The sequence below is a fragment of the Urocampus carinirostris genome, chromosome 5 (genome assembly GCF_059441175.1).
Source record: "Urocampus carinirostris isolate Australia breed hairy pipefish chromosome 5, RoL_Ucar_1.0, whole genome shotgun sequence".
In the NCBI taxonomy this organism is placed as follows: domain Eukaryota; kingdom Metazoa; phylum Chordata; class Actinopteri; order Syngnathiformes; family Syngnathidae; genus Urocampus; species Urocampus carinirostris.
Genome location: NC_142353.1, coordinates 41,072,969 through 41,095,566, shown reverse-complemented (window position 1 = coordinate 41,095,566; position 22,598 = coordinate 41,072,969). Strand labels below are relative to the sequence as shown.

The 22,598-nt window shown below is 39.5% G+C and overlaps 2 protein-coding genes across 3 annotated transcripts in view; both read right to left on the bottom strand.

Moving 5' to 3' along the window:
• LOC148366410 (dual specificity testis-specific protein kinase 2) overlaps window positions 1-22,364 on the bottom strand; it is a 49,872-nt gene extending 27,508 nt beyond the window's left edge. Inside the window, exons 1-3 of one of the 2 annotated variants that reach the window (XM_088336865.1) lie at window positions 22,268-22,364; window positions 14,138-14,384; window positions 11,141-11,209 (exon numbers count right to left, since the gene is read on the bottom strand). In XM_088336865.1, the coding sequence (XP_088192991.1) occupies window positions 11,141-11,171 (31 nt within the window). In that variant the 5' untranslated portion in view covers window positions 11,172-11,209; window positions 14,138-14,384; window positions 22,268-22,364. The remainder of the gene's footprint in view (window positions 1-11,140; window positions 11,210-14,137; window positions 14,385-22,267) is intronic. The other variant, XM_088336866.1, reaches the window with a different exon arrangement.
• b3galt8 (beta-1,3-galactosyltransferase 8) lies at window positions 21,165-22,290 on the bottom strand. The gene has a single exon (XM_088336868.1). It carries the CDS (start codon window positions 22,288-22,290, stop codon window positions 21,331-21,333), a length of 960 nt encoding a protein of 319 aa, XP_088192994.1. The 3' UTR covers window positions 21,165-21,330.
• Window positions 22,365-22,598: the final 234 nt, after the last annotated feature.

Sequence of the window (22,598 nt, the reverse complement as noted above, 5' to 3'; positions counted from 1 at the left end):
ATCTGACTGTTTTGTCTACGTTCCCATTGTAGCGCCTTATAATCCGGTGCGCCTTATGTATGGAAAATATAGGACCAAAAACTATTTTTTGGGGTGCGCCCTATAACCCGGTGCGCCTTATAGTGCGGAAAATACAGTATTTAATTTTTGGCAAAAAAAAAATCTTACCTCATTGGCATACAAATCAGCCCATTCTAAGTATATTTTTTATTAATATTCTTTAAAATATATTATATTTTTTCTTGAATAAAAAAATAAACACATCTTTAGAATAAGCAAAACAATCTTATCTAGCAGAAGCCATGAATTTTTTTCTCAGGTAAGAAAATATTTAGACTGAAATTAGGAAAAACAGAACTTTAAAATAAACAAATAAAATCTGCAATCTGATCGATAAGACAAAGCATAACAAGTCAAAATTGTCATGAACCGGAACAGGATCAGGACCCAAATGTGTGACGTTTCTCACACAAGCTTTTATTTTACTGGAAATGGGGAGTCATGCACATTACGCAGCGGTCTGGCGTGGAAAGACAGGAAGCCAGAGACCGACGAGATAGACACCAACTGCCCAAGCAGATATTGGACAGATGGGCTCGATACCGGACAGGACGGGACAGACAGGAATGATATTGAAACAGGATATCGAAATGAAACAGGACAAACTAGACGGGAACGAAAACTGGAGAGAATAAAAAACAGGACAAAATTAGACGAGAACAAAACTGGAAACCGATATTAAACAGGACAAAATAAACGGGAACAATACCGGACAGGAAATACCAACAGGAAACAGGACCGAGTCAGAACCCACGTCTTGCGGGGCAGAGGTTCGTTGACGGACTGACAAACGGAGAGTGAGAACACTGAACTTAAATAGCAGGAAAGCCAATGAAAAATGAGTGTTTTTCATAAAGTGAGTACTGTCCCTTCAAATATACCGGTAAAAAAATCTTAAACATAGCAAAAATCAGCCATTGAGGTTAGATTATTTTGTATTTTTTCACTTTGTATTTATTTTCATTTCTTTTTGTGAGTTTTTAACAATAACAATGCTAAAACATTCATGGACTCAAATTATTTTAAAAACAGTTTCTTTGGCATTTGTGTGTTCTAATTATGAGTATTTTTTTTGCATTTTTTCAACACTGCTTTTTAGAGGCCGTGACCGCGAACTGTGGAAAAACACATTAGTGACACGATGGTGCAATTTTCTGAAGCCCACAAAGGCAGCATGTTTGGTTTACCCATACCCTAGCGTTGCATTACAGGCAACTTAATGCTAATATCGTAAATGTCACTAAGTACATACGACCATCCCTTGTGTGTGTTTATTTTTCTTGACGGGCTAATAGCTTTAGGAGGTTAAAGCCTAGCTTAGTAATATAACACACGCAGTCGAAAAAATTATACTTCGTCCAACCGAGAATTCACGTCGTCTCAGAGAAACCACGTTGACGTCCAGCATGCCGACCTGGAATGCTGCTAACAGTTCGCACCTAAGTTATACTTTTCACTCCTTTATGTGTAACTCTCCAACAGACGTCTTTTCCTTCAGGAATGTCTAAAAACTTCGACACGGATGTAACTTTGGCAGTGTTTATGTACTATAAGCATGCACAAACACTTCTGAGGAGACCGGAAGATGTTCAGTTATTTCACATGATGTTTTTTGGGTGAAAGGGGTGTCGTGATTTTCTCAGTTTTATTCATGGTTTCACTTTTTACATTTCTATATTGTTCCCATGCTTTTTACTCTAGCTTTATTTCTGCAAAACATCATTGAAATCCTAGCTGGCTGTTCAAAAAAGGAATAATCATAATTATTGACAAACAAACATTTTTACCAATACCAAAACCAATAGGATTGTTCAGACAAAGAGCGATACATAAGTATTTTGTATATGCAGTGTCTGAAATAACGTCTGCCCGGACGTCCGGGGCGTGCATTTTTTATGTCGGGCGTACAGCTTACCAAACGTCTCCGCCCGGGTCACCGACAACTTTGTCAAGAAAAAAAAAAAAAAAAAAAAAAACCGAAATATTTTTTTTTCAAATAAAACGTTTGCTGCATTCCGATTTCGAAATCCTTGTTCGGTTTGGAAATTTCGGAATTTCGGTTCGTTTGGCAATTTGCATACTCGGCAGCCAATCAGAACCCTGCATCGAATAACTTCCTGCTTCCGGACTTTCCCGAGTGTTATAAGGTTGTGCATTTGCATATCATTTTCCAAAGTAGACGCACAGAAAACACAAGAAAAATGGATAAGTGGTTAGGAATCAAGCCAAAACCTTAGCCCCAGAAGAAAGATTCAAAAGAAGCTAACAAAATTGCTGATGGTACAAAACGTAAACGTATATTAAAATCATCGTGGAAAGAGGAGTTCACGTGGCTTGTAGCAGACGACGCAACGCAAACATTGCATGAATGAAGACGAGTAAATACAGGTACATACTGATGGCAGATGGAAAACGGCGATGTCATATACATGCAATGAATGTTATGAATAAATGTATAATAAACTTAATTTGAATGTGTTGTTCTATTATATATTATGATTATCAATCCCTAATACTTTGCAACAATGTTTTTTTTTTGCGATTCGTCGTCTTATGGTGTTTCAAGTTGTGAAAAATGGGGCAGGCAACTTTATGTCTGGGCAGGCAACTTTTCAGAGTTGTCTGCCCTGGTGTCCGCTAACTTTTTCTCATGAGTTTCAGACACTGGTATATGTTTTGCAGGAAACATGCTATTGGAGGGAGGTTTTCTTCTTTTGAGTACCGTAAATTTTCCACTACAGGTCGCATACCTGTCAACCTGTACGGTTTTGCCGTACAAAGTACGTTTTTACGCATTTTAAGACGAGTACGACATACAAGGAAATCTGTACGGAAAAACGCAAATTTGTCAATCGCATGCGTCTGCCGCCTGGGGATTTCCCATCATGCATCATTCAGAAAAAAATATATATAGTGTACGATTATTTTGTATTTTGTACGGGAAAATACGACAGTTTTAAGGCATAGAGCCGTGGAGGTTGACAGGTATGAGGTCGCAACTTTATGCTACATTTGAACCACTGCGGCCTTAAATACAGTGCGGCTTATTCGTTTTCTTGATATGGTGCTACACTTTTTTTTCATATTATCAGAGTCAATGTCAGGTTGACAAATGTTCTTTCAATCGTCGGGGAACTATAATAAGCTAGTACAATTTGGTCCATACCTGCAGAAATTACCAATGGCAAGGACACAAAAAGACACATTTGTGTTGCAATTTGGCACTATTTTCCACAGTATGGTTGCCCAGGCACTGTCATCTAGAAATAAAGGACTCATATTTTACGAGACGCAGCCTTCATTTGAGTTTTCTTTCGGCGCAAGAGCTGTCGGGCCCTGCTGTTGAACAGAAGAGAGTGTTTTGTCACCCTGGCCCAAGCGACATGACCGTTTTCTTGTGTCCTGTTTCATCTGGAGGGACGAAAGCATGACCAACTTGGGGGCCGAGGTGCCTAACTTGTTTGGGTGTTTGGGCATTTGGGTCGGCCATGGTCCACAAAATGTTTGTGTTTTTTTTCTACTTTTTTCCTTTTTTTATGTTCTTTGTTTTTGTGTATGTGTTTGTAATGCTGTCGGTCACCCCTCTCAAGATATGACCAGGGTAGATAGATAAATATTATTCAAATAAATTGTTTTTGTCTTTTTATGAATAAAGTTTTTTGACCACTCGGAGGTGCTAAGTAATACACAAAATCCCTTTTCTTTTTTTTTTTTCTATTGGCTCAAAACTCGGATGTAACTTTATGCCATTTTCAACTAATAACTACGGGCCCTATAATTATCTTTTATTATTTTGAAATAAACACAATCACCCACATTGACGGCTGTAGACGTGAAGGATCTTTTTTTTTTAATTTATATTTTTATAAAGTGACTCTTTTCTACATTTTGTTTTAGTTCACAAAAAGAGACACTCGCTTAAGTAGAGGTATGTTATGCCATTTCCTGCATCACGCAAAAGGCATGTTGGAAAAAAAGTCCAGCCGCACCACAGGACAGTCCATCAGTCTCTGAAAGTTTTATGGTCATGACATTTTTAATCACAGCCTAAGGTGTTAAACATACGCACTTAATCAAACGCGAGTCGGGCAACGGAGCGTTACTGGAAACTGTAAAATAAGTCGGCGCCCTTCAAACTTGGTTTCTTTGACACATTTGTTTTTCTGTCCAGCTGAAATATGACCTCGGTGAAGGATGGTTGGGGTACAAGTACAGCTTGTGAAATGTCTTGCTGGCATCAGACACGCAGGCCACAGCCAAAACCAGGATACCCAATTACGCTACGTAAGCAGAAATCATTGATCGGGAGTTTCAGGGCTGAACTCAAAGGATGCGTCACGACTTTTCATCAACTGTTTGTTGTATGGATGGAGAGATGGACAAATGCAGTAAATATAACTGGGGAAAAGGAGGTGCGAATCATGAATATTTTCATAGTCGACCGACTACTGAAACGATGAGTCGAATAATCGGGTAATCGTGATTTATTTTCCTAAATTTTGCATGAAGAGTATGTGGAAAATGAGAACACAAGAAAAATGGGTACAGAAGGAGGTACATCGTCTACCTCCTGAGTTGCGGGACTTGTTTACTGGTAAAAGTGACAACGGAGAAGAACATTTCATCGGATTTCATTATTCCGAGTGAAACTGATAGTTTGTTAAGAATGTTCTTTACGTTATAGTTATCTGAATAACTCTCGATATGTTACGTCATTACTGACAGCACCGGGCGTGTCAGTCATGTAATATTAGAACAGACGCTCCCAGCTTACGACCCTCCGACTTACGAAAAACGGTAGATACGAACATTTTCTCATGTTACATACACTATATTTTTTTCATTTTGGAATAAGTAATTTCTTAAAATAAGCAAAATGATCTACAATCTCAAATACAGCGGAACCTCGGTTCTCGACCATAATCCGTTCCAGAACCCTGTTCGAAAACCGATTTGTCCAATCACCGAAATCGTTTTTCCCATTAAAAGTAATGTAAAATCGTTTTAATCCGTTCCAACACCCTGAATGTTTACCATAAACGTAATCATGAAGCTAACCCAGGCTAATCGTACGTTCGCGTTAGTAACATGTAAAAATTTTAAAAAAGGATTATGAATAGGATTTCTTACCTTTGTGGTGGACGGTGGGGAGAGAAAAATCATCAAGTTTTTCAACCTCTTCCAAAACTTGCGGCAGTTGCTTGCTTATAGCGCTAACTTCCTTAGCCGCATCACTCGATTTCACAGCCTCCTTATTCTTTACTATCGTACTGATAGTAGATTTAGCCATGCTGTATTCACTAGCAAGATCGGAAATTCGTACACCTCTTTCATATTTAGCTATTATGTCTTTCTTAAAGGCAATAGTTGGACGAACAACTTGTCTTTTTTTACCTGTCCTAGTTGCACCGACCTTCTTTGGAGGCATAATTAGGGGCTAAAACACCCGCACGCCGCTCAGCATCGCACCCTTGCGTACCGGTGTTCGAACTCCGATTTTTTGACCGAACAGCGAAGCAAGAATTTCTCGAAATTTTTGGTCGAACACCGATTTGTCCGAACTGAGAGGCGTTCGAAAACAGAGGTTCCACTGTACGCTATTTCACTTATTTTAAAGATTATTCTTTTAAATAAATGTTCAACAATTTCTAAATACAGTATATTATCTTGTTTCTTGACTCAAATAAAAAAAAAATACAAATCTAAGGAATAAACAATATTGATAAAGAGGATGGTGGCTAATTTTGTATTTTTTTAAAGAAATATTTTCTACAAGGATTAGAGAACAAAAGGTAACATGAGTCAAAAAAAATCTCATATTTTTTAATACAATTTTGCCTGTCGGAAATGTACATTTTCTTATTTTACCTGAAATATGAGATCAAGTATTTGAAATGAAAAGGTTATATCAAGAATGAACAAAACCTTTCGCCAAATAATAATTTTTTTGCAAAATATATATTTTCCCCATGGGTGGAAACAAATACGAATTTTAATTAGATATTTTATTTCTTTCTTATTTTGTATCAATAGTTACAAAAATTTTGCAGATCGATGTACCATTTGCTAGATAAAGCAAGTTTGGCAATTTCATCATACATTTTTTTTACTTATTTGTCATGATTACTGATATGATTCACCTGTGCCCGCTCCTTTGGCGCCAACTGCCTCGCACTCTGATTGGCTCCTTGTCCCTATTTAAGCCCACTCCTGTCTGTCCCCTTTTGTCAGTCCGTCTGCAAACCTCAGTGTACTTCGACCCTGACTCCCAACTGTTTTTGCTCCCGTCTGTTTCCCGGCTTCGACCCGTTTTTTTCTATCCTGACCAAGTCTACTCTCCTCTCCTGGCTTTTCAATTTGTTTTCGATCCTGACCACGTTTTTTGCTCTCCTGTCCCGGCTATTGACTCGTTTTTTCCTTTCCTGACACCGCCATCGCTCGCCACCGAAGTCCCACTTCCGCGTTCAGAGCAACCTGCTTCCTGCGCCCATCGATCACCGGATCGTGGGGGCAACCCTTTTCCTTTCTTCCAATAAAACTGAGAGAAACGTAACGCAAGTGGGTCCTGTCTCCATTCTGGTCTTGACATTACTAGAAAAACAATATACAATGTTTTAAAATAAAACCAAGGATACTATAAATAACAAAACCATTCTGCAAATATGGGGTAAAAATGTGTAATTGGAGTGTATTCACCCAGAAATAATCAGGTTTTTTTTGTACTGAAAACCACATCTCAGATAATGAATAGGGTGTGATACAAATTCAAGTCAAATGCCGTCATTGCCTGCCCATTATAGATAAAATTGTAGGTTTAGGTAAATTCTGCAAATTACTCTGTAATTCAGGCATCAAACTTGAAAGGAAAACATTAAACATGGCTAAAGTACCAAGATACTGTGTGTTGTTAACGCTTGCAATTTGGCAAAGAAGACCCAGTATATGCCCAAGTAATCACAAAAACGGAGGGAGAGACTTGAAGCTGCTCTTTGGAAATAAAAACAAGGTACTGTGCTACTTGTTTGAATCCTGATTTTTTTTTTATGTTTAGCTAAAAATACCTGCATGTGCGCTAATTCATGCAAAAGATTAAAGATTCTGTTAACTTCGCCAACCTGAATACGAATTTGGGGATTTCTGTGTCCATCAAACCTGTCCATGTACTATTTTAGGAGCTACAAGAAGTAACAGAAGTTCCAACATATATTGCATACAGTAAGTGGTGAGCACATCCGCCTAAAACATGAAGGGTCCCCAGTTCGAGACCAGGTGGAAATTTTTTTTGGGCCTGGAGCGGGACAGGCGCCACCAAGCTATACTTGCCCAAGACACACCACAGGAAATGGTTCCCAAGTGACCCTAGTGGTTAAGGGGATCCACTTACTTCCTTACTTTTTTTAAATATGTAACAGGAAACCCTCAATTTCTTAATATATTGCTTCAAAGCGCGCAATGACGTGCAGTCAGGGGAGGCAGGGGATGCTGTGCCTCACAGGTAATGATAGAAATATAAAATTATAATTTACTCAATGGTTATATGTATTTAGTTTTAAAGTTTTTTATCATTTACCTTAATACATTTTTGATTTTCTTATTCAAAATTGCTGAATTTGCACACTATATCATAAATATTATTAAGACAATTATTGTGTAACTTACTGGGTTTACCGTCATGATTGCTGAAGTGACTCAGCTGTGCCTGCTCATTTGGCGCCAACCGCCTCGGCTTCTGATTGGCTCCCTGTCACTATTTAAACCCAGTCCTGTCTGTCCCCTGTTGTCAGTCCGTCTGCAAACCTCTGTGTATACAAGGCAAACCTTTTTCTACCCTGACTCCCACCTGTCTCGTTTTTGCTCCCGTTTGTCTCCGGCTACGACCTGTTTCTTTCCTAACCACGTCTGCTCTCCTGTACCGGCTTACAATCCATTTTTGATATCGACTACGTCTACTGGCTTACGAATCATTTCCAACCCCGACACGCTTTGCTGTCCCAGCCCCGGCTGCCGATCAGTTTTTCCATCCCTGACACCGCCATCGCTCGCTACGGAAGATCCACTTCCGTGTTCGGATTACAGTCCGAGTCCGACTTGCTTCCCGCGTCCAGCGAATACCGGATCGTGAGCGCAGCCCTTCCTCTTTCTTTCAATAAAATTGTGAAGAAACGTGATTGGGTCTACCCTGTGTGCTGGTCGTGACATTTACTGTACTGTGTGTCTGCAGATGCAGAGTGAGGCACGCAATTTTCTTGCCTCATGACAGAGGGCGATAGTGAGACCAAGGATTCTGATTTGGTGCACGCCTCAGCCCTAAACAATCGAATTAGTGATAGTAATTAGCAAGTTAACAGCAAGTTATGCTATACAATAATTTCTTTCTCGTTGTATGGATTCTTTATAACAGAGGATTACATATCTATTGATGCTTTCATTCAAAAGAAACGTAGACTTCATTCAAATATTTTTTTTTCAAAGCTACACGTTATTTATGGCTTTTTTGATCTGCCAATCAAATGATGAATAAGATCTAAGTTCATTTATTTGTAAATATGACTGTGCCTCACCCGACACAACCCTTGCACTGGTCCTGACCATGTTGTACAGTAACTTGCCCCCGTCTCCGGTGTCTCTCTGCACCACTGACACCATTACAGCTCCGTTTCTCATTTTACATTCCTTTGTTTTCCTCTCAGCTTGGCTCAGCTAATCTCAAGTCGAAGCCAATCTCGTGGATGTTGACGGACAAACAACTAAGATCCAATTAGCAACCTCTCTTTGATGCATTACATTCGGAATGCATTGGGAGGACTTTTTCCAGGCCTGCTTATGTTTAAGCGTTTGCTAATGTTCCATTTATAGTGGGCTAAACATTAATTTGATATTAATTGTTTTCTGGAAACACTAGAAACATGCACTTTCAAACGAATAACGGAAAAGTCTGTTCATTCTTAGCATATTTTTCTTTTTCAATTTACAGTGTTTAGGAGGGGAAAAGCAGAAAAGAATCATTAAAATAAGGCAGATTGTTCTAAATGGTTTTAAAAGAAGAGTAATTTACCTTAAATAGGCACAACTTTCTGCAAAGGTAAGATTTTTTAGTTTGAGTGCAGTCTATGTGTCATGAACCGGAACCTGGATCAGGACCCAAACGCGTGACGTTTCTCACACAAGTCTTTTATTTTACGGGAAATGAGGAGTCATGCACGTTAGGCATAAGTCTGGCGTGGAATGATAGGAAGCCAGAGGCCGACGATATCGATACCAATTGCCCGAGCAGATATCGGACAGATGGGGTAAATACCGGACAGACAGGATTGATATCAAAACAGGATATCGGAAGTAAACAGGACAAGCTAGACGGGAACGAAACTGGAATGGATATTAAACAACGGGACAGACAGGATTGATATCAAAACAGGATATCGAAAATAAACGGGACAAACTAAACGGGACAGGAAATACCGGACAGGAAATAACAACAGGAAACAGGACCGAGTCAAAACCCACGTCTTGCTGGGCTGAGGTTCGGTGAGGGACTGACCAAAGAAGAGTGAGAGCACTGAGCTTAAATAGACGGAAAGCCAATCTGTCAAATAGCCGCAGCTGGCGCCACATAGCCAATAGCCTTTTTTTTACCCAGATGTACAAATCTTGGGTAAGTGTTGACACCAATACGAAACTGTTAAAACACATTTTCAAGAAACTGAATATGAATAAAATTACTAAATTTTGTGCAGGCTTGGGGAGTAACGGAATACATGGAATGGCAAAAATGATGTTGGCAAGCTGTTTGGATTTATCTTCATTTTGTTTCTGTCGCATTTTAAGTTAGTTTTGCCAGCGATCAAAGCCGGGAGAGAAAGCTTACCATGTGTTGTGAGTTATAATTTTATTCATATTTAGTTTCTTTTGTCTTTTATTAGCACATTTGGTATTGGAGTAATCCAAAAGTAATTGAAAGTAATCAAGTTAAAGTAACCCTACCCAACCCTGATTATTATTGTACTGCATAACATCTCACGGACAGACTGAGAAGATCATTTCTTCCTCATACCATGAGGCTCTTCAACTCCACCCGGGGGAGTAAAAGCCCACATTAAACCCCACCCCCACATTTGCATATTACCCTACTTTTATTACAGTGTGTATTTTCCGTAGCACTATTTAAATACTCTATAGCAAAACGCTATAATGGGTATTTTTGTATTCTCTACCTTTATTTTATTATTTTACGGGCAGCACGGTAGCGCAGTGGTTAGCGCTTGTGCGGCACAGTTCATGTCATGGGAACCTGTCGTGGGTTCAAATCCAGCTCCAGACTTCCTGTGCGGAGTTTGTATGTTCTCCCCGTGCTTGCGTGGGTTTCCTCCGGGCACTCCGGTTTCCTCCCACACTCCAAAAACATGCATTTCAGGTGAATTGGTCGGTCCAAATTGTCCCTAGGTGTGAATGAGCGAATGAGTTGTCTGTCCCTGTGTGCCCTGCGATTGGCTGGCAACCAGTTCAGGGTGTCCCCTGCCCACTGCCCGGAGATGGCTGAGATGGGCTCCAGCCCCCCCGCGACCCTAATGAGGATAAGCGGTACGGCTAATGAGATGAGATGAGATTTTTCAACACAAGGATACTGCTGGAAGTGTGAATTTCCAGGGTTGAATAACGTATCCACCTATCTATCCGTCCATCTATCTATCTGTCATCTGTCCATCTATCCGTCCATCCATCTATCTGTCATCTGTCCATCTATCCGTCCATCCATCTATCTATCTATCTATCTATCTATCTATCTATCCAATAGAGGAATTGAATTCCAGTTAAACCATTAAACAGTGCATTGTGATTTGATGCTGCAATCTAATTCAGTAGGCATATCCGGGTACTTTCGTAACCATAAACTAGATGCGTACCGCGACTGACTGTGAATATCGAATACTATGTAAATAACTACTTTAAAAACCCAAACCAACGACACCCTGTACTTCTGGAAAAATAACAGATTCGACCCAAAGGATTCCCCCCACCCTCATCTAAACAAACATCCCACAGAGAAAACATTTGAAGACTTTTTGAATTTTGACATACTTACTGAGTTGATTAAGTAAGCTATTCATATGCATCTTGGGGCTGCCGGTAAAAAGTCAGAAGTCTGAAGAAACTGGGGAGGAACCACATACATGCAACGGAAAATGAGCAAAGCAGTCACAGGACTCCACAAAACAAGTCAACAAGCAAGCAACACTGACATCAGAACAGAATGGTGCAAACATGAATGCGCTGCGTGAGGTTTTAGGGTCGGAGAATAAATTGCCTTAATGCTTCTCAGAAAATGAAGACTGGGGGGGGACTTTTATACTGTTGAATAAATTACAGGCAATGGTTGCCTGTTTTTTTGCTGGATTTTGTACACTTCTTTTTCTTTTACCGCATTACAACTCGTCAATTTAAGAGATCCCTACTTTCCATTCGCACAAAGTCCAAAAACGGATAGAAGTTGTTTTTTCTCAAGGGAAGGAAAGAATAACTCAACTGTGTTTACACAGCAAAAACAAAAACAACCTTTACTCCATTGGCAGAAAATATTGCTCATTCTAAAGATTTTTGAAATTTTAAGATATTCTATCTTGTTTGTCAAATAAAGATCTTAATATAACCAATCATCTTTTCTAGCAAGTGTTCCTCAACCTTGTATTTTTTTCCACTTTTGTTTCTTCTTTTTTGTGCGTTTTTTGAGTGATCTTTTTTCTTTTTCTTTCCATTTTGTTTTTTTTCTTTCTTTTCGTATTTTTTCTTATTTTTTTGGACTTTTCTCTTCTTTTCGTGTCTTTTTTAAACCTTTTTCTTCTAATATTTCCCCTTAGGTTTTACATCTTTTTTCTTGACCTTTTCTTATTTATCTTTTTCTTTTCTTTTTTCTTTTGTGTCTCCCCCCTTCCTTTTTAGTTTTTTCCTGCTTTTTTTTCTTCGTATTTTTCTTTTTATGCTTCTCTTCTTTTATTTCGGGTTTTCGGCTTATGACCCATTTTTGATCCCAACTACGTCTACTCTCCCGTCCTGGCTTACGACTCGTTTCCGACTCCGACAATGCTTTCCTCTCCAGTCCCGACTACCGACCAGTTTTTCCGTCCCTGACACCGCCATCGCTCGCTACGGAAGATCCACTTCCTTGTTCGGATCACAATCCGAATACGAGAGCGACTTGCTTCCTGCGCCCAACAAACACCAGATCGTGGGTGCAGCCCTTCCTCTTTCCTTCAATAAAACGTCTGGTAAACATTACGCAATTGGGTCCTGTTTCCGTTCTGGTCCTGACAAAAATAAGATGAAGATATTTTTATTGGATTAAAAAAATATCTTCAAAGAAAAAAAAACATTTGAAATAAGTTATTTTATTTTTTTTGCGGGGTGTCAACATTTTCTTGTTAGACATTTTGTGGTGCGTCAGAGGCAGTATTTGTTGGGGATGACTGCCAGATGGGATAATTTTAATCATTTAAATACACATTTTCCTATTTTACTGGAAAAAAGAAAAACATATTGATGAGAACAGTTCAAAATTGAACTATTAGAAGACTGCTGTCACAGTCTTGTTCCACGGACAGACTGAGGAGATCATTTCTTCCTCATGCCATTAGGCTCTTTAACTCCACCCGCGGGAGTAAAAGCCCACATTAAACCCCACCCCCACATTTGCATATTACCCTATTTTTATTACAGTGTGTATTTTTCGTAGCCCAATTTAAATACTCTATATCAACACGTTATATTGGATTTTTTGTATTTTATTATTTTATTTTTCAACACAAGGATACTGCTGGAAGTGTGAATTTCCCTACGAGGTTAAATAAAGTATCTACCCATCTAGACAAGCATTTAGATCACAGGTGTCAAACAGGCGGCCCGCGGGCCAGATCAGGCCCGCTAAGGGATTGAATCCGGCCCGCGAGACAACACTCAGAGAAGCGCAAGAGAAAAACAAGCTGCAGGTTGAAGTATGTCAACTTGATGTTGCCAAAGCCAGGTGCCTCTCACAAATGCTGTACTTATATTTCTTTCTTTCTCTATTTTCTCTCTCTCTTCCTCCCTTTTTCTCTCACTCTTTCTCTCTCTCTTTCACTCTCTCTTTTTCTCTTTCTTTGTTCCTCTTGGTCTTTTTACCTTCTTTTGCTCTCTTCCTTTTTTCCTTTTCTCTCTTTCTCTCTCTTCCATTTTCCTTCTCTCTTTCTTTCCTTCTCCTTTCCTTTCTTTCCTTCTCTATTTCTCCTTTTTTCCCTCTCTCACTATTTCTCTTTTTATCTCTTGTTTTTCATGCTTTCTCTCTCTCTCTCTCTCTCTCTCTCTCGCTTTTTTCTCTCTTCCCCCCTTTCTCTCTTTTTCTGTCCTACCTTCTCTACTTCTCTCTCTTTCTCTTATTTCTTTATCTTTTCTTCTTTCTCTCTAATCTACCCTTCCGGCCCCCAGGACAATGCTAGTTCCAAGGTGTGGCCCCCAAGTTAAAATGAGTTTGACACCCCTGATTTAGATAATTGTATCTTTTTTTTTTCAATATATATATTTTTTGCCAATAGGGTAAAACATTATTTTTAAGCTGCAGTTTGAAAAAAAAAAAAAAAAAAAAAAAACTCTTCCCAACTGGTAATCTTTTCTCATCTTATCTAAGTATAGTGTTTCTAGTTTCATAACATTTTTTTACTATTATTGATACTTAAGCCGTAAAATGAGCAAAATGATCAGCAATATTAGATAAAATAATGTTATGGATTACTTTCTCATTTGATTCGACAAACAAGATAAAATAACCTTCAAAAAAGAAAAAAACATTGAAAAACATTGAAAATAAGTTTATTTTAGCAGAGTGTAAACTATTTTCTTGCTAGCCATTTTGTGATGCATTCAGAGGCCGTAGTTGTTGAGGACGTCTACATGCAAGTCATTATGCTAAAATAACTACTATATTCTGTGTAGTAACAATGCAGTATATTTGATATATTTTCAGGTGCATAACCTGCATTTATTTTAATGCACGTAGGGATGCACTGTTAGCCAACTAATCATTATTTGCGTGTGAAAGTAATATTGAACTCACCTTATTGGTAAAGTTTATGTGATGGGGTTCTTCATCATATATCCTCTCATGTTTGTCCCAAGTGCAAGTGTGTCCGAATTCCTCCCACTTTCCTTCTGTTGTTCCCTCGCGGGCTGCAAGAGGCGGGTTGAGTTTCCCGCAGCCGCTATGAAAGCATTCTCGCCAGTGGGATGCATGTTTCATGGGTTGTCCTAGGAACCAGCTCCGAGTGAGTCGGTGGATGCAACTCCACCCACGAGGAGGGAGGCTGGAGGGGAAGACAGTAGCACAGTGACTCATTGCTCAGCCTTGGACAGTTGCAGCGATTCACATGCGATTGCACGTTTTATTTGCACCTTCAAATAGGATTTTTTTTTAAGTCTGTCTGAACAGGATTGGAAACACTCCCGGGAGCTGCAGGTCTTAATGTATTTTAGCTCTGGGGCCCACATGGTAAGAAACATATTCTGGAGGGGGCCGGTGTTGTGCCGCAAAAATATCCCTCGTTTTGCGTGAGTGATGCATACTTGGGGGGCATTTCGCTTGAAGGGGACATTTTTCGGCACAACACCGGACTAGTAGATTAAAGAGAAAAAAGAGCGATAAAAAGAGAGTGCAGCAAAGACAGAGAAAGAGAGAGAGGGAGGAGAGAAATAAAAAGAAAGAAAGAAAAGGGGAAAGAGACAAAGCGAAACAGAGAGAGAGAAAATGATAGAGGGAAAAAGGAAAATATATAGGGGGACAGAAAGACAAAGAGAAAGACATTGGGAGAGAAAAGAGAAAGGGAGAGCGAGCGAGAGCGAAACAGAAAAGAGAGTAAGACAGATAAAAAGAGAGTGCAGCAAAGATAGAGAAAGAGAGAGAGAGAAATAGAGAAAGAGTGAGAGAAAAGGAAAAAGAGACAAAGAGAAACATAGACAGAGAGAAATAGAGAAAGAGTGAGAGAAAAGGAAAAACTGAGAGAGAAATAAAAATGTATAGAGAGACAGAAAGACAGAGAGAGAAAGACACAGGGAGAGAAAAGAGAGAGTGTGAGAGGGAGAGAGAGAGAGAGAGGAAGAATCAGAAAAGAGTAAAAAAGATAAAAAGAGAGTGCAGCAAAGACAGAGAGAGAGAGAGAGAGAGAAAAAGTGAAAAATGAAGAGATATAAAGAGAGAGGAAGAGAAAGACGCAGAGAGAGAAAGAGAGCTAAAGAGAGTGGTGGAAAAGAGGGAGAGCAATGGAGAAAGAATAGAATATACCTTTATTGTCATTGTTACAAAATGGGTTGAACATATTGTGACAACGAAATTGGGCGTGGTACTCCAGGTTCACATTTAACTGTGAGGATAAAAGAAAACAAAGAAGATAAGGTTATAATTTACACAATATTTACAAAAAGAAATGTGGGCATGTAGGATGTTACAGTTTTGGGTAGGGGAGAGAAATGCGGAAACAAAGAGCGTCAGTAAGATGGAAAAGAGTGTGAAAGAAATACAGCTCCAGTTGTTTTGAGAGTGGCTTGGCCTGGTTTTAGCGATATTGACATATTTATAACTGCAGCTTTTTCTTCTTCCACTTCTCCTCTCACGGGCACGATTCATTTCTGTCGGCGGGCCTGGTCCAGTTCGCTAGCCGCATGTTTGATACCCCTGTGTTAAAGTCTCCAGACAGCAAAAAGCGGGGGAGGTGTGTGTGTTTGGAGGACAATAATGGCTGGCTGAAAGCATTAACTCCCTCCCACACAGATTGGGTGGGAAATAAATGGACTCTCACTCGAACAAAAGCACCGATACAAAAAGAAAATGGGCAGACACATGCAAATAGGAAGAAAGAGAGAGAGAGCGAGAGAGAGAGAGAGAGAGAGAGAGGAAGTAAACGAAAGAAAGAGGGAGAGAAAAAACAGCCAGAGTGAGAAAAGGAGAAACAGACTTAAAGATAAACAGAGAGAGAGAATGAGATAGAGAGGAAAAAGAAAAATATAAAGACAAAAAGGCAGAGAAAGACATAGGGAGAGAGAGAGAGAAAGAGCAAGAGAGAGAGAGAGAAAGAAACAGAAAAGAGAGTAAGAAAGATAAAAAGAGAGTGCAGCAAAGACAGAGAAAGAGGGAGGGGAGAGAGAGAAATAAAACGAAAGAAAGTGAGAGAGAAAAGGAGAAAGAGACATAAAGAGAAACAGAAAGAGAATAATAGAGAGAAAAAGAAAAATATATAGGGAGACAGAAAGACAGAGAGAAAGACATTGGGAGAGAAAAGAGAAAGGGAAAGCGAGCAAGGGCGAAACAGAAAAGAGAGTATGACAGATAAAAAGAGAGTGCAGCAAAGAGAGAAAGAGAGAGGGGGAAGAGAGGGAGAGAGAGACAGAGAAGGAGTGAGAAAAAAGTACAAACATCTTCTTTGTTCCTTTATCTCTTTGTTTTCCTTATCCTCACTGTAAAATGTGGTCCTGGAGTGCCACGTCCAATTTCGTTGTCACAATATATCCCATGTTGTAACAATGACAATAAAGGTATATTATATTCTATTCTATTGAACAAACACATGGAGACGGCTTGCACAAAATACAATGAGAACAATCCATTCATCCATTCTCTGTGCCACTTATCCTCATTAGGGTCGCGGGGGTGCTGGATATCTTTTTGTATCCAAATGCAGCTTTAAACTTCTCCACATCAGTATCTCGGACCTGCCCGGTGTGTTCCTCGTTCTTCATGATGCTCTCTAAGCTTTAAACAGACCTCTGAGACTATCACAGTGCAGGTACATTAATACCGAGACTTGATTACACACAGGTGGATTCAATTTATCATCGTTTGTCATTTACATCAACATTGAATCATTCAGAGATCCTCACTGAACTTCTGGACAGAGTTTGCTGCACTGAAAGTAAAGGGGCTGGATAATTTTGCACACCCACTTTTTTGCTTTTTTTATTTGTTAAAAAAGTTTAAAATATCCAATAAAGTGTGTTCCACTTCATGATTGTGTCCCACTTATTGTTGATGCTTCACAAATCAAAACAATGTTTGAATTCTGAAATGTGGCAAAATGTCACAACGTTCAAGGAGGTCAAATAGTTTCGCAAGCCACTGTGTCTATTATTGACAAACAAATAATTCAGTTTTTTGTTTTGCCATTAATACGTAATCAACTTTTTGAGACAGTACAAGTTGAGTAGCACTCTCGAAGTACCTCATAGAAGTGTAATACAGTGATACTAACTAATTTCTGCCTAATTAAGCAACATATCCTTGGCAATATTACAGTTTAGGCAGCTAGTGTAGGAAAAAGGAAACAAGCAGCAAAATGTAATCTGAATTATTTAATTTTAAACATAATTCAGCCACGGAAACAGGACCCAATTGCGTGACGTTTACCACGAGTTTTATTAAAAGAAAGAGGAAGAGCTGCGCCCACGATTCGGTGTTCGCTGGACGCAGGAAGCAAGTCGCTCTCAGATTCAGACTGAGATCCGAACACGGAAGTGGATCTTCCGTAGCGAGCGATGGCGGTGTCAGGGACGGAAAAACTGGTCGGTAGCCGGGACTTGAAGAGCAAAGCGTGGTCGGGGTCGTAAACGAGTCGTGAGCCAGAACGGGAGAGTGGACAAAAAGAGGTCGTAAGCCGGGACGAGAGAACAGACATGATCAGGAGCAAAACAGGTCGTAGCCGGAGACAGACGGGAGCAAAAACGGGACAGGTGGGAGTCACGGTCGAAAAAGTCTTGCCTAGTATACACTGAGGTTCGCAGACGGACTGACAACAGGGGACAGACGGGACTGGGTTCAAATGGTGACAGGGAGCCAATCAGAGCCCACGGCGGTTGAGCGGGCACAGGTGAGTCACATCAGTAATCATGACAGTTTTGTTTTGTGATTTGTAGTTTTGCTGCATTTATGAATGAACCAGAGTCTGAAACAACATCTGTGTTGGTTATTTATTCAAACTAGTATTGACACCAGAAGATAAATTATTTTTATTCGAAGGAGACACATAGCAGAGTAAAATTTTCACAGCAAACAGAGAGCAGCAGTAGAGCAGCAGAAGCAAAATCGAAATTGCACATAAAAAACACAACACCAGTGCATCAACCTCAAATGCAGCATGCCTACAGTAAAACTGCTTATTTGCACTCATTTATAAATACATTTTCAAGACAGACTAAATGCCAGACTTTTTAAAGTGTAACTAAGTGCACTCAGGTATGTATTAAGCATAGCTATACAACTATTTATACACAGAGTTTTGATAGAAGAGGTACTTTGGTATATATTACAGTCTGGCACAAGAAAAAGGCGATTAATTCAAAGGCATGAGACAGTTTTTCTGTTTCTTACAAGAGTTTAAAGGTCATAACAGCGGTTCAGTAGTTGATACAAAAACTCATTTCCTGGTGAAGGCTGCCACCTAACGATCAGGCGGAGTAATACAGCAGAAGAAAAAAGGCACAGTTTACCCAGCAATTACGAGCAACCTTCAAGTTCCTTGAGTGACAATAGTGATTGAGGTAAAATATGAGAGGCACAGACACAAAACAGCAGTATTCTTCAAGAATTTCCCAGCACTTTGGATCAAGACACTCACAGGTGCAGCACCTGATAATATATATACAATGTACTAAAAGGGTTGGGTAGGGTTACTTTAACTTGATTACTTTCAATTACTTTTGGATGACTCCAATACCAAATATGCTAATAAAAGACAAAAGAAACTAAATATGAATAAAATGATGACTCACAACACGTGGTAAGCTTTCTCTCCTGGCTTTGATCTCCTTGATCTCCGGCAAAACTAACATAAAATGCGACAGAAACAAAATGAAAATAAATCCAAACAGCTTGCCAACATCATTTTTGCCGTTCCATGTATTCCGTTACTCCCCAAGCCTGCACAAAATCTAGTCATTTTATTCATATTTAGTTTCTTTTGTCTTTTATTAGCATATTTGGTATTGGAGTAATCCAAAAGTAATTGAAAGTAATCAAGTTAAAGTAACCCTACCCAACCCGGAGTACTAATATAAGAGATGAGGATTCCCAGCCTTCAATTTGGATGAGGAAACATACTCTAGCATCTTAAATTATTACCGTAATTGCCACACTATAAAGCGCACCAGATTATAAAGATGCATCCCAAAAATAGTCTGGACTGTAAAGCGCATTAAATTAAAACTATAGTAAGAGCTACTGTACTTACTCGTGTATAACTGTTCTACAATATATACATTTACGGTATATATTAGTGCAATAGTTGATGATGAAAAATTTCACTGACCAAAATCGCATAACATTGTATGCAACTGGAATCGAGTCTGGGCTGCGGTGGTGAGAGCACTGTAACCTGACCACAAGTAATACAGTTGACATGCAAAACTGCATTAAATTTTATTTCATTATTACACAGTTTTTACTCACGTGCAAGAAACTAATGATAGAGCATGGAGAAAACAAAAAGTTGGCCTAAAAGATATAAATAAATGAAAAAAGTACAGCGAAGGAAACAACTCTTTGGTGTATCTGACGATGAATTAGATATTTTGTTTATTTATGTCTTTCAGGACGACTGTTTTTTTTTTCATCCTTTAGCATTCATTTCTGGCACTGTGAGTAAAAAAATAGTGTAATAATAAGATCAAATCAAATGTGTTTCCATATGTATTCTGTATGGCGGTCTAGTGCAGTGTTTTTCAACCAGTGTGCCGGGGCACACAAGTGTACCGCTGGAATTTGCCCAATTTTACCCAAAAAAATCAGACCATTATTCAGTATTTTTGGCATCTTCAGACGAGGAACTTTAATAGTTATCCATATCAGTAGGTGGCAGTAGATTTTTATATACCTTTTTATGTACTAATTATCTGCTCATGATGTAGCAAACTACATTTAATAACTTAATTTGTTTAACACAGCGGTTTAAGATTGCGCTGTAAAAAACGAAAACATAAATAAAGCAAATCATTCTTTTTTATTTTAAGTATTATTTTCTTCTTTTTATATACTAATTATCTGCTTATGAGATAGTACAGTGAAATATTTGTCATTTTCAAACATTTTTGACGGACGTTGTGCCTCGGAACTTTTTTATAAATAAAAGTGTACCTTGGTTCAAAAAGGGTTGAAAAACACTGGTCTAGTGTTTAAGTGCAGGCGCTCTAACAAAAGTCAGGGTTTGATTCCAGTCAAAAACAATGTAGTGTAATTTGGGTCAGCGATGTTATTCAATTGATCACTCACTGCACAAATACAGTAGTATACTTTAAAACCTGAAGTAGTGATGCACACGTATAAATACTGTATGTATTCCCAGTCTTACCCAACGTATTTTGCGGCATATAAAGCACACCGGGTTATAAAGCGCGGTTTCAAATTTCTGGCCCATTTTGGGTTTTTGGGGACGCCTTATAGTCCCGAAAATACAGTACTTTTAAGAGAAAAAATATTATCACTTTGAGTGAGTAAATACAAAACTACACAATGGGCGGCATTAGCTCAGAAGGTAGAGCGCTCGTCTTGGGATCAAGAGGTCGCAGGTTCGATTTCCGGCTCCTCCATATTAAATGTCGAAGTGTCTTTGGGCAAGACCCCAATAAGCAGGTCGGCGCCTTGCATGGCTAAATCCCTATCGGTGTGTGAGCGAATGGGTAAGTGTGAAGCACATTGTAAAGCGCTTTGGGAGGTCTTCATTGACTTGAAAAGCGCAATATAAATGCAGACCATTTACCATTTATCCTGCCCGTAGTTGAATTTAAGGTCACTTGGTAAAATTCCACTGCACTCAGAGTGTTCGTACAAGCCATGGCCATGTTTTAAATGCCACTCATTTCCAGATGCCGCTGGACATGCCCTCTCGAACTAGACCTGAATATCTTCTATACTTTTATTTTTTTAACATTCTTGTCTGTCAAACAACTTATTCAAACTCAGAAACTTTAGCAACCTTCTCAGAAATGATGATGAATTAGACTTTAAGTTTATTTATATCTGATTTGGTCAGCGATGTTTTTTGATTCATCAATCATTGCACAAATTTAGTAGTATACCGTGGAACTTCGTGTAGTTCCCATTTTCAGTAAATAAGGCACACTTTCAAATTTCTCGCCAATTCGGGGTTTTTGGGTGCACTTAGCTCCAGGGGAACAATATTATCACTTTAAGTGAGTAAATACAAAACTGCACAATACACCTGTTTTTTTTCAACATTCTTGTGTGTCAAACGAAGAAGCTCTTATTCAAACTCAGCAACTTTTGTAACCTTCTAAGAAATCCTTCCAAACACGCCGCAAGAGCGAAGGCCGGAAGCCATTGACAAGAACAAGTTTGGCAAAAGCGCACCTGTCATAGTCCAAATTCCGGACTTCGAAGAGGCTGCTGAAAGTCAGCCAGTTTATCGCGTAGACCGGCCGTACACCAAGCAGGTGCAGACACAATCCCACATAAACGTCCTCTAAGGGGATCTTTCGGACAAACCTGGAAGCCTGCGAGATCTTGGCAGCCAGGTCGATGGAGAAGACATAACCGGCACCTGACACATACGCAGGGAAGCGGTTTCCTGGGAACATCTGCTCTGACAGGTGCCACTTGCTCTTGGGATCCCTCCTCGGCTTTCCATCGGTGATCACGGAACCCGAGATGTAACCGTTCCTGGGACTGTTTCGAAGTAATCCCAGAAGATGGAACACATTGACAAATATGTCGGAATCTACCTTCATGGCGTAAGTGGTGTTGGGGCAGTAGGTCGCCAGCCAGTTCATGATCATCATGCTTTTAATCGTGAGATTCTGGTAACTGTCCAGGAAGGTCATTTGGATGACGTCAGAGTGTTTCTTGCTCTCCTCCTCCAGCATGCTTTTCACCTTTCCCCCTTCTGTCACTCCCAGGTAAAACAGTGTAATGGTGTCTTCTTGAGCAGCAGAGCCCCATGTTTCTCTTATGGCGTCTCTTGCTGAGAATTCCAAAGGGCCCACTGGGACCATAAACACCAAAAAAGGACTTTTATTCTTACAAGCGTTGGGCTGATTGAAAATGTACGAGTACGTATCAGGAGACAGGAGTCCGTGTTCTTCCACGGGAAGGGGGGTTGGCTTGTAAACTTGTTTGACATAAATGTGTTTAAAGACATACCCAGAAAGGATAATAACAACTAAAATGGTAAAAGTGAGGAGTTTTACAAACCTTGGGAAGAAATTCAACGTCATAGCCCGAGTGTTTTGGCACGCTGTTGTTGGTTACCCCGGAAAAGGATATCAAAGTCATTTAGCGGAGTGGGGCGGTGAAGTGTGATGACGTCATAACTCCTTGCGACTTCTACCTTATGTTCATTATCTTCCTTATCTTCTTCTCTTTCTCCTCTTTATTATTAATATTATTAATATTAATATTATTATTATCATTATAATAATAATTATAAATATTATTATTATCAGTAGTAGTAATACTATCGGGTTTTTAACGACGGCTGGCATCAATCTCTTTGGTACATTACCGCCCCCTATCACCACTTCCT

What these genes read in the sequence shown, in the direction of transcription:
- b3galt8 (XM_088336868.1), bottom strand. Translation starts at nt 22,290, where the DNA reads ATGACGTTGAATTTCTTCCCAAGGTTTGTAAAACTCCTCACTTTTACC.